General features: G+C 32.8%; 1 protein-coding gene across 2 annotated transcripts in view; it reads right to left on the bottom strand.

Moving 5' to 3' along the window:
• Positions 1–12798, bottom strand: part of CRYBG3 (crystallin beta-gamma domain containing 3) — a 67088-nt gene that overhangs the window by 35044 nt on the left and 19246 nt on the right. For both annotated transcript variants that reach the window (XM_032219283.1, XM_032219282.1), the window contains exons 4-9: positions 7769–12395; positions 6803–6850; positions 6292–6407; positions 5008–5152; positions 3551–3684; positions 652–766 (exon numbers count right to left, since the gene is read on the bottom strand). In XM_032219283.1, the coding sequence (XP_032075174.1) occupies positions 652–766; positions 3551–3684; positions 5008–5152; positions 6292–6407; positions 6803–6850; positions 7769–12395 (5185 nt within the window). The remainder of the gene's footprint in view (positions 1–651; positions 767–3550; positions 3685–5007; positions 5153–6291; positions 6408–6802; positions 6851–7768; positions 12396–12798) is intronic.

Here is a 12798-nt window from a genome sequence, read left to right as displayed (position 1 = left end):
TGATTGTGGGTGCACCTCGGTTCACCCACATAACACCTATCCTCCGCGAGCTGCGCTGGCTACCTGTCGATCTCCGGATGCGCTTCAAGGTGCTACTAGTCACCCATAAAGCCCTACATGGTAGTGGATCTGGATACTTGAGAGACCGCCTTCTGCCAATTACCTCCCTGCGACCAATAAGATCACATAGATTAGGCCTCCTCCGTATTCCATCGGCCAGCCAGTGTCGGCTGGCAACTACAAGGAGGAGGGCCTTCTCAGTAGTAGCCCCGACCCTTTGGAACGAGCTCCCCGTGGAGATTCGTACCCTCTCCACCGTCCAGGCCTTCCGCACAGCCCTTAAGAACTGGCTAGCCCGTCAGGCCTGGGGACAAGGATAGCTGCCCCTCCCGAATGATGAATGTATGTTGCTGACTATTTTATTGTATGTTTCTTTGTCAATGTTTGTTTTCCCTTCCCCTGATTTTGTGTGAGCCGCCCTGAGTCCCCTCAGGGAAAAGGGCGGCATACAAATATTAATAAAATCAAAAAATCAAATCAAAATCAAATATGACAAAATAAATATGAATGTTCAAGCATGGGCACATTCAGATTCAGATTCAAAATGCCTGTAGCAATTTAAATTGGTTATAGGTATTAATAACTCCTTACCATTTTCAATGGTCGAAAAGATTTTACAGCAGTGGCTGAAAGTTTACATGTGCCTTGATTTTCTTCTAATACTGTTCTTTCTCCTTTGTAATCAGTATCTGAATAAGCAAGCCATCTATTAAAATGAAGAATTAGCCTATTAACATGATAATTAATGTGCAACTTTATTCATGTATCTTGGATTAGTACACATTATTGAAGGAGCATATGATATTTTAAAATATGGTATTTCATTTTACTATCATAGATTATAGTCACATCACACAAGTAGGCAACATTTTTGAATGCATGGGTACATTTGGAATTTTAAAAAGTATAAACGTTGGCGAGGAGCCAACGGCATGACGATATGGACATGCGGTCTCGATGCCCCGAGACCGCTGCTGATACTTTTGCCGCTGGATGGTCCAATCGGACCTAAACTGTCCCAGAGAGATGGTGAACAGGAAGAATATGTCTTGCTGTTCTCAGGGACACCGCAAAGTCCCTGATCGATCCAAGAGAACTTCTTCAAGCCGGCAACAAAAAGTTCAGCCCCAGGCTGATGAAGTTGAGACGGCTCCGGAATGGAAGGGAAGTGGAAAGAGAAAGTGTGTCCATCTGGTGAGGAAATGTTTACTGTTTTGGAAAAGACTGCCCAATTTTTTTTAAAAAGTTAAATGAAATCCGAAAGCAGAAGAAAACAAGTGGTGAAATTAACCTATACTGAATTGCTTTGGATAGTGTGTTTCTTTTTCTTTGTAATTCTACTTTGTGGATTGAAAGATTGCAACTTTTTTTTTCTTTTTAAAGAGAACGGATCAGTTTTTCTTCTTCTATTTTTTATTTTTATTTTTTATCTATGGATTAAAGTCTTCTTTATTTTAACAAGGACTTTTATTTCTTGATATTAATTCCATTTAAGAACTTTGTTTCTTTTAAGTTTGAAATAACATTAGAGAGTGGGAAGGAATACTGCCACTTGGAGGCTGGAGGCTTGAGTTTTTGAAACAATGCACTTTCCCTTTTCCTTTTGATCTCACTGACTTTGTATCTTGAGGCTCTGCAACTTGTTTATAGAAAGTGATAAGAAGTAAGGGCACGAATTGTTTATACAGGTGCACTTTGAGAGTCTTATTGGCAGTGGGAGAGAAAAAGTAACAGAACCTTCTTTTTTGAAGATCATAAATGAATTTGTGTTTAAGCTAATTTAAAATAAGAAGATTTGAAAGCCAGAGTGGCAGTATCTACCAGCTTGCCAAAAAGCAACAATATTCAAAAGAAACATTAACTTTGAAAACACCCTGGCCGGAATTCAAAATTTATTAGAAATAAGAGAGAGAATCGAGAAGAAGATGGAAAAATTAGAGTTTATAACAGCAAAAAATGATGGGGTCAGAGGCCTAAAAATTGAAGAGGAAAATGATTACAAAGACAAGACAACTGATTACTTTACCAGTGGAGTGAACGTGGTTGAAAGTGGGAAAAGGGGAGTATGGAAAAGGGAATTAGATCGACAGGAACTCTACCCCGGATTTCAAGGCATGGAAGAAGAAAAAAAAAGAGAAAAAACCGATGGATTTAAGGAGAGAAAACTTTTCAGAAGCATGATTGACAACCAAAGATAAACTGATTAAAATAGCAGATTGGGAGGGGGGGGCATTGAGATTACTTAAGTGATGCTTCAAGCAACAAGGTGCGGAGAGATCCAAAAAAATTTTATTAGGGAAATAAATAGAAGATCAATTCCACAAATGACAAAAGAAATAAGACTGTATTATTATTGGAAGGATACAGGCTGATATGTGAAAGTTGATAATGAAAAAATAGTTAATTTTAGTAATTAGTGATTAGTAATTTAGTAATCTCTAGAGTGCTATGTTAAATAAATAATTGATAATGATAATATGGTACATACATGTGTTGGTTTGATGAGAGGAAATTTGATATAATTAGCAAATGAATTTCTGTTAATAATAACTATAGCAATTACAATGAAATGAAAAGGGATATAGTTAACAATATATATATGTACTGGTTTAATAAAAGTAATTGGGATATAAATAGAAAACAGCGATTTGGAAAGGAGGATTAGAAACCTTGTTATCAAACATAATTAATTTTTACTTAGAACATGCTATAAAGGGGTAATGTTATTGGATGATATTAGAAATAATTAATGAAATGCTACTATGTGGTTGTGTTTTTAATTTTGGTCTATTTCATATAATTAGCAAATTAATTTCTATTAATAAATAACAATTATAATAATAACAATTAAATGACAAGGGATATAGTTAACAATATATATTTATATATATATTTGTCTGGATGGTCTCTTGTGACAAGCCGATAGACAGAGAAAGGAAGCAGTAGGCTTCCTCCCACATTTGGGCATACTAGAGGTTTGACACTAAATAAATACATACATACATACATACATACATACATACATACATATGTACTAATATGTTGATAATAAAATATATAAAGATTTTTGATTTAAAATATACACTGTGATATGAACTATAAGTAATGACTGTGGAAGAGATGCACGAAAGTTATTTGTAACCAATCGACACATTTCTACAATATGTAATGAAATATGATTTTTTGTGTGCGTTGTTTTTGTCTGCTTAACCAAAAATAAAAATTATTTTAAAAAAACCCTTAATTTCAGTCAAACTTTTCATTTTATAGTATTTTTATAACTTCAGAAAAAGTCTAGGAAAGCTGTTATTTGATAAATAGAACTGTATCTTGTGGATAACAATCATCTGATACCCATAAATTTAATTTTATGAGAAATTTTTCTTTGAAGATGTAGCAAGATAACAGTTATTTTGGTTACTTTTTTGCATGATGAGTAAATAGCTATTGTTGACCTTTATTTATATAAGTAAAACAAATATTTACTTACACTCCTGCTTTCACAGAGATGATCGGATTTTCAACTTCCAACTCATCTAAATTAGCTATGCCAGCCTGAATGCAGATTGGAAAATGACTTGTACTATTGTGTGAGTAAAGTTCAATTTCAGCAATACTACAATCCTGTAAAGCAAATTAAACCAGAATAAAACAAAACAGATAAGTATCAGTTTTGCAGGAAGCATGGCTAAATATGCTAAACCTTCTTTATTGTAAGGTTATATTAACAGAACCTTGCAAGTCTGAAAGTATATTTCTCTCTTTATTAACACTGATTAAATGAGCATTAAAAACTTGCAAAAGTGAAATATACAAATACAACTTCTTAAAATAGTTGATGAATTTAGAATATAATATATCTGGTTAGTTAAAGGTATCTTAGAAGTAGGATAAGCATACATCTAAGTACACAAGTCTTCATAAATAGGATTGTATTTACAGTTTTTAAGAACTTTTTATGACAATAACTTTTCTAGACTGGAAACCACTTCATCATTATTATTAATTATATCACTTGTTTTGTTTTCTTACTCTCAAAGAGAAAGAAAGGAAACAATAGTTCTGTTTACTGTTAAGGTAACTCCAAATTGCTAAATAATGTAAGTTGCTTGTAACACTACATTTTGGTTATTATTGTGAATTGATTTATTTAAAGTTGATATAGTCATCTGAAGTTTCTCTTCAGCAGAAATTTTTAGAGGCTGCTTCATATTTTAAGAACCAATTCATCTTTTTTTAAAATTTGGCATTTAAAAAAAGCAAAGGTAGCACTTTATGGTTATACTTTAATTCACAAAATAACCTTTTGGATTCTTTAGAGTTAATAAAGATAGGCAAAAAGGCCTAATGAAAGTTGAATTTCAATGCCTGCAATTTGCTCTCACATTAAAATTTCAACATTAGCTACTCACTTCCCTCTTTTTCAACAATATTTTTGCTATTTTTACGGTTGTATTTTGCTGTATTTTCAAAGATACCATTTGACCACATAAGCAGCACAATCTGTAGTCAAGTCTCATGTACATAGTACATACTAGTTTAGCATTCTTTAATTGTCAAACAGCAAACAAATGGTAATACAGTGGTGTTTGTAACCTTTGACCTCACTCTGCTATTATCATTGTAATGCCACTCATGCACACTTTTAAAAGGTTGGTAAACATTTGGTTTGATAATAAGCAAAATAAAATATGATAAATAAAGCTTGATATAGGAAAGATAAACCTGGGGCACACAAAAAATTACAAGAGTTATCAAAAGTGTAAGAAAAATAGCTGAATCTTTGATAATTTCAATTTTAATGCTCTGGGCAGGGAAACAAATAATAAAACATTGAGGAAAGATAAAGTAGAGTGACAGGAAAATATATGTAAGGATACCCATTTGGTAGCTACTAGTAGCATCTGATTTTCACAAGAATAGAAGTATTCATTATAATTGTTATACCTTCATTATATGTCTGATGGAACCAATTGTGAAATTTCCTTGAGCTTTCTCTCTGTGAAGATTCAAGATGTCAGTCAGCATCCTTTCTCCTTCTTCTAGAACATATTTCTGACCTTGAAATGTTGGTTTCTCATATAAAATCCAGCTACATTAATGAATATATCAATATCAATATGCCACTCACATTGCAAGCATAGCACCAATACTAACAAGGATCCATGTTTACCATGATAATTATCTGCAGCTTTTCATATGTGTAGAATGAGCATACATACTCACTGATGTATAATATGAACAATGTTTTTTTTTCCAACAAGAGATTTACATTGCACACTGCTGCAAGAAAAACACCTGCCACTTAGCTACATTATTTTCATTTGTTAAACATATGTGTCTTATTTTAAAGATTTTAAAAATCAATAAGGAAAAAAACATTGCCTTTTTTCTTTTTTGTTTGTTTGTTTCATAAGGATGGTTAATTTCCCCAACAGACCATTTTCAAATACTTTAGCCTGTCATTCAGAATGGGCAGGGGGATATACATTGTTTTTCTAATGTTAGAATATGATAGGCTGGCAACAATGGTCACAAAAAAACAATTTCACTCTAACATAGTTTTAGGGATACAATAGAAATAATTGATTTAGTGTTTGTCACTTAATTTTCTGTACTTTGTCTACTTCCCAACATTGCTTGGAAAGCTTACATAATTACGTATCATGAAAATTCTTGCAAGGATTGTTTATACTTGTCATTTGACTTCGCACCAGTGACTCTTCCTAATCCACCACATATGTTTGTTGTGGCAAAACTGGAGGCAGGATCATTATGCATGCTGCTTTGAATTGCACAAAATAAAGATGGGATATAAAACTGACAATAAATAAATATTATATATTTCTGATATCACAATTATTATATACTGTCTGGAAATTACTTTAAACTGTTTTTTTTTTGCACATTAATTCATAATATTTCCACATCTATATGCATATTCATCGAGGTGTTATGTCTCTAGTCTTATTCCTAATAAAATATATTTTCTATATTTTTTTGTTTTTTTGTTATGAATATACTCTTTACTGACAAATACTGATTTCTGTAAAGTATACATTTATTTATCTTGCGTTTCAGCCTTAAAGCTCTGACAAAATATTCAAACTAAGGAAAATGAAAAGTATTACTTACTGATAAGTATTATATGGCAAAATTACAGTGAATAAACTTTGCATAGTGTGATGATATTAGTCAAATGCGATTCCTGCTATGATACATTTTTCTTACCATCCTCTAACAACTCTGATTGATGCTTCTCTTGAAAACACCCAGATGGTAGCATCTATCACATCACGATAAATTTCTAGTTTATTTGTGTTCCCATGAAAATCACAAATAATCATCTGCAATGACATGCAATAATGCAATAATGTAAAACAAATTTGGTACATTCATTTTTTATTCCTCTTATATTAATGTTATTGTGCTCTTGATGCAAACATAATGTATTTGCATTACATAATTATTAAGCTAGTTTTGATGACTTGAATTTTATGGGTCTAGCCGACCAGGCTAGCTTATTTAGGTCATAAAATGAAATCATTACAAGAATACTGTCTCAAACCTATCAATCTCCTTATTGCATTTCATTGTTGTAGCAGATAACTAGGTTAGTTATATCAAGGAAAATAGACTTCCTTTCTGTACTTGTCCCTCATTTATTCCTCACTTTTGAAAAATGTTTATGACAAAGCAGACAATACTGAAATTTTATTGTTTTATATAAAATCACACTCACTTTTCCTGGTCTTGGATTGCACTTGAGTATGTTCCTATCAACAGGACACTATAATCAGAAAAAAAGAAATAATTTTAATACTACAATAAGCCAAGAAAAGATATTTTAAACAACGTGTTATGAAGCAAATCTTAGCATTTTTAAGTAAAGGTGTATAAGTATGCTAACAAACCATTTCTGAAAACCCCAAATACACAAGTTAAACTTGTAGAAAAATACATTTTGTGATTTCATTCAAAACTATCAGCAGAGTATTCTGAGTCAGTTCTTACAATTCCTATTAAAATATAAAAGGCTGTGTACAATATTACTTTCTTCATATTATTCATCAGAAGAAGATATGGACTATTATGTTTTAAGCAGATTTAGAAATGTGAGCATGCATGCTCATTTATCAAACATTATTGCAAGAAACAGATATCAGTCTGCCTGATAATAAAGTGATGGTGCATCAGCTAAGAATGTTCACTCTTCTCACACTTATAACTCATTTATGAAATAACGTTTCCTCATATCCTACCTAAAATCCCAGGGAAAAAAAGGGTAAAAAGAAAAGTATTTTTCAATTCAAATTCTGCCTAGTATATTGTAGACTGTACAATATATAGAGTGTATATTGGATACAGTACATTGAAAGAGTACCATATTATGAACCAAATTCTCACAGTAAATTAAGCAGAATTAATAGATTCAGAATTTTGTTTATATGGATAATCTATCTCCATAATATATTTAGCTTAAAGATGTGTGTATAGAAGAAATTGTACCCTCTGACTATCATTAAGTGATGTACCTTATGATTCTTGATGAATGTATCTTGTCTTTTTATGTATAGGGAGCATATGCACCAAAGACAAATTCCTTGTGTGTCCAATCACACTTGGCCAATAAAGAAGTCTATTTATCTATTAAATGAAATGTATAGCTTAGGTTCCTACTGTGTATAAATTTAGTGAAAAGAATTACCTTTTGACAGGTTACCAATTTCAGCAGCTTTGTAGTTTTAGATGGAAGATCAGCTGGCAAGATCCTGCTTCCAAGCGTACTTCCTTTTTCAACTAAATAACTTAAGTCAGGCAGATTTTCAGAATATGTATCCTTTAAAAAAGGCTTCATGCTAGGGTCAGATTTTTGAATAAAATGAACTGCAAACGTTGAACTCAAAGCTGAGGTCTCTTCTGAATGAAGTACTTCCTTAGAAATAAGTTGTTTAGAAAAGTCTTTTGGGAATTCAGTATTTTTATTGTCTTGCCAAATATTGGAAATAGAGGTTTCTTTTTCTTCCTCTTGATTTTTTCCTTCATAAAGTTTGTCTTCTTGTTCATTTTCATTACAACGATTACTAGACTTCAACTTTTCAGATACTGATTGCAAAAGTGATAAGATAGATAAAGATTGGTTTTCTCTTGGTGATCCACTATAGTGATTTCTTGGTGAAATATCAGTAGAAGGCAAGTCCTCTTGGGAACCATCATCTTCATATATAGGAGACAAAGAAAAGGGGTAAATCCTATATCGCTTTGCTTCCACAGTCATGAAAGATTCTGAACAAGTATCACCCAGCATCTCATTCAACTGCTTGCTTTCATCATAAGAAGGAAAGAGGTCCTCTTTGAATCTGGACGTTTCATACATCTTATGAGTGTCATCTAAGGATAAATCAGGATAAGATAAGGTATTCATTATTTCTTCTCCTGAAAATGAATAATTTTCATCTTGAAGACTATCTTCATTCAAAATATTAAAGGAAGAATTGTGTTCCCAATGTTCTGGTGTAGGAAAGGCAAAACAATTTGGGGATTTGTTTTCATTTTCACTGTCAACATCCAGATAATATTCCTTAAGTACATTATCTGCTATTAAACATGGTTCCTTTACTGCTTCTCCAAGGACAAAACCAATGTCTGATGAGTTGTTCAACAGAAATGATTCAGATATACTAAAAAGGGCATTGAACTTAGTATCTTGTTGTATTATATCTTCGTTTCCCATTTTGCTACTGCCCCATTCACTATTTATTTCATAATATTTTTCATGTGGTTCCTTTCCTTCAGCAGTAATAGCTTTGCTTTTTCTTATCTCATTTTTTTGGAAATCATTCTCTACATTATGTCCAGGTGAACATAAATAAGTAAATTCATCTTGATATTTATCAGAAAAGCTACCGTCTGCATTAATGTTTGAGCTAAAGGGTAGCACGTTTCTTGTTAAAACTGAGCATGCTGACAATTGCTTATAGGTCATAACAGCTTCTCCTTTTACTAAATTACACTGATTCTCACATGTCCAGCTACTAGTCATATCACCAACAATTGCCCTATTTGTTGCACAATCATCATTGTTATTGTATTTGGCATTATTCATTTTGTCACGACAAGAATTTAGTTTAGTTATGTCATCATACCATTCTTCACAAACTGTTTGGCTTGAACATACATTCTTTGGTATAATTTCTCCAGAAACCTCTTTACTCTCTTCTTTGAAGTTAAAAGGAACCAAGACATTTGTTACATCCTCAACAGTTATCTTCTGCTCTTCAACTGGGGATACTGGACTTAGGCTTAATGGTATTTCAATTATTTCAGGAAGCTTAATTGGTAATTCTGCATCAGTTATAGGTATCTCTGATGCTTCAGTGTAACACATAATATTTGTATTTTGGGAAAAATCCTTACTTAAATGTTCCTCATATGGCACAACTGCTGGATTTTGTTTGGCTGTTTTAATAACATTGTCAGTTATTTCTTTTGGTTTTACTAATACTGAATTGTGTAAATCAGTTTTATCAGTGATATTCAATGGTTCCTTTTCATTCTGAGTATCATTGTCAAATTTAAGTCCAGAGAACTTTGTGATATAATTCACATTACAGGGCTTTAATGAAGAGTTCCCTGACTGTATTTTTTTAGATTCTGACAGCATTCTTCTAATTGTATCATCTTTTTGAAAACTGGGACTTTCATTATACGTAGTGTCATTATTTTGACAGGTGGAAGCTGTTTGTTTTGATCTAATTTCTTCTATTGCTAAATGAAGAACTTCATCTACTATTTCATCAGCCTTTTTAAACAAAAGTGTTAAGTTTTGAGATTTAATTTGCAGTTGCTTTCCTGTTTCAACATTTTTCAATGGTTCCTTAAAAAACTGGTTGCTTGATTTAGGAAATAAAGCAGTAATTGCTTGTTTATCCATTCCAGTAGCAATTTTTGAAGGCGTAGCCACAAGGAAATGAGAATTCTGCCCTGAGGGAGTTGTATGAATTTCTCTGCTCTGCTGGGTATTAAGAGGCATTTCTGATGCTATCTTTGAAGAATCTTTAGTTTCCACATAATAGGTAACTGAGGCCATTAATGGAGGTGAATAAGTAACATCTGATATTGATTCAGAAGATACACTACTTAATTTATCTTTAGATGACAATTTTAAAGTATATTTTTCAGAATTTATAGGAAGAGAATTGATTTTGTCCAAAATAGCCTCTATTGTTTCACAGGCAGGAGAATGAAGGTCTGAGGTATCTTTAAAAGAACTTGTAGGAATAGCAGATTTAGATGCATGTACATTGTCAGATGTAAAATCAGGAAAGGTCTCTCTTATAGGAATGGATTCAGAATCCATTGAAGAAGAACTAGTCAAATATTTTGTTTCATTTGAATGTGGCAAAATCTTTTTTCCAGTGTTATCTCTGTCATTAGTATCAGGGATAATATGGGATTTAAAGTTATTTCCAAATTCCGGAAACAAATGTGACTTTAAGACAGCTTTAGAATTTTCAGACACAGAATCAGAGTAGCATATTTCACTAACGTCTGTCTCTGCAGAATTTATTGCAGTGGTGACTCTTGCAGACGGCAACACATGTTCCTGTTCATCAGGCAAAAAACATGAATCCTTCAAAAAATTCTGATCTTTGGAATGAGATGCAGATTTAGCCATAGTATCCAAATGAATGTTATCTTCAAAGATATTAGCATTATGGATCAAAGCAGGTAAGAGAGAACAAGAATTATCTGGTGGTGAGTTAATTTTTTCAGGTTTCACAGGTAGAGAACTATGGGCCAAGCACTCATTTTCAGAAGAAATAATAGACAGACAAGAGAGTTCTTTATTTTCAGGAGGCCTGACATGATTTCTTATGCTTCTGAGCATTGAATTGCTTTTCTCAGAAATAATTGGAGTTTTAATTGCATCATTTTTTATAGTTTTAAGAGATGACATATCTATGTCCTTTACATGCCTTGTGTTTTCCAGTTCAAAGAGCTTATTTTGTTTCTCAAGAGGAGATGAACAAATATTTAAGCTGGTTAACGGTTGGATCAGAGTTTTATTCTCATCTCTCTTGGCAGGATGACAGTCATTTTCAGCTTCAAGATTTTGAGGGACATTATCTGCATCTGTTTTGAAGGAGTCGACATGCGTATATTCAGTATTTAACAAAGAAATGTTGGCCTTATTTTCCTCTGGACCATTAGAGAAAACTGCGTCAAGTTCCACAATAGGTATTCCAACATTCTCCTCAATTACTTTGCTAGCCATTATGGAGATCCTAGAATTATTTTGTAGATCTCTAAGTAATAATGGCTCAGTGGTTTTTTTATTCCCTAGGCCACTCTTGCTGCATAAGTGCAAGGCAGACCCATTTTCTGTGGAAAGGGCTGACATTTCTGATTTGAAAACTAATGGCAATTCTTCTGTAACTGCTGGTTTATGGAGAAGCAATTGAGAATGATTTTCAGTCGTCATATCTGTATTTAAATCTTTATTACTGTTTGTTCCATTATTTACTTGATCACCACAGTTATAGTTATTCATGTACAATGATGGATTAACTGATTCTAATCTGAACTGATCCTCAGTCCAAGAATATTTATCTTCTAACAATTGATGATCATTATTAGTTGACTCTACTTTGGGGTAAGATGAAAACTCATTTTGTATTGCCTCTTTTGTTTCTGTGTTAGAAAAAACAGATAATTGTGTTTCTTTTTTAGAACAAACAGTGGTAGCATTGTTTGACTGTGGCTGCATGTGTATTTCTTTTAATGCTTTTCTCTTTTCATCTAATCTACTGTTTTCTGAATTGATTCTTGCAGAATCTATATTTTGGTAGCTAAAACTGACCTGATTTGGCAGCAATGCTGGTGGCTCTAACAAAAGTTTCCTATTAATTTCGGTTTTGTCTGAAAGTGATACACATTTTACAGACTCAAGTTCTTCAATGCAGTTTTTGATGGTTTTAATTTCTCTCAAAGTGGTAATTTTGTTCTTTACTTCATTGTGCTCACAATCACCCTGAACATCTTCCTTCTGATTCATTTTAGATAAAAGCTTGTTTTCTTGTGAATTTTGTTTGTCATCTTTAGTTTCAGATTTTCCATTCTGCAGTAATGAGTCTGGTTCTTTTGTAGTTTCTGAGCTTAAAGTATTTATGATTTCCTCTTTTTTGCTTTCCACAAGACAGTTGCTAATACTGGTTCTGGTTACTGTTTCTTGTTCCAAGTCTGCTTGTTTCTTAAGCAACTCCTTAATTCTTGCAGAACCTCGGTAGGTTGCATAAGTAATTGAATGTGCTGGGAGTTCACTTTCTGTTTTTCTGGAATAAAAACATCGTTAATGGCATATTAACAAATGTTTCTAGCCACATACAATTATAAATATACCTACTACTCAAATCGTTAACCTGTGTTATATAGAGAGGGTATGATATTAAAAGTGTAAGTTGTGCAATACATTTAATAGTTATCTATACAATAGTTGCAGAATTACTGAATTTTTTCTCTCCAGATTATTAAGGTCAAATCCCTGATCTAAGGAAGATTCCTCTTGAAATACATGTATTTGTGTATTAGAAATCTTTGCCTTACACCCCACAGGAGAAGTGACAAAATGCCACTTTAAAAGTGGGATTAACTAAGATGATTTTTGGTTGTCTTGAGTGAATGCTGGATATGAGGCAAAAGCAATGTCATGGGAGAATGACTGAAAAATAAGGCATG

This window comes from Thamnophis elegans, chromosome 6 (assembly GCF_009769535.1).
Source record: "Thamnophis elegans isolate rThaEle1 chromosome 6, rThaEle1.pri, whole genome shotgun sequence".
NCBI lineage: Eukaryota > Metazoa > Chordata > Lepidosauria > Squamata > Colubridae > Thamnophis > Thamnophis elegans.
The sequence above is the reverse complement of the archived record's forward strand: the minus strand, read 5'-3'. Positions and strand labels throughout refer to the sequence as shown.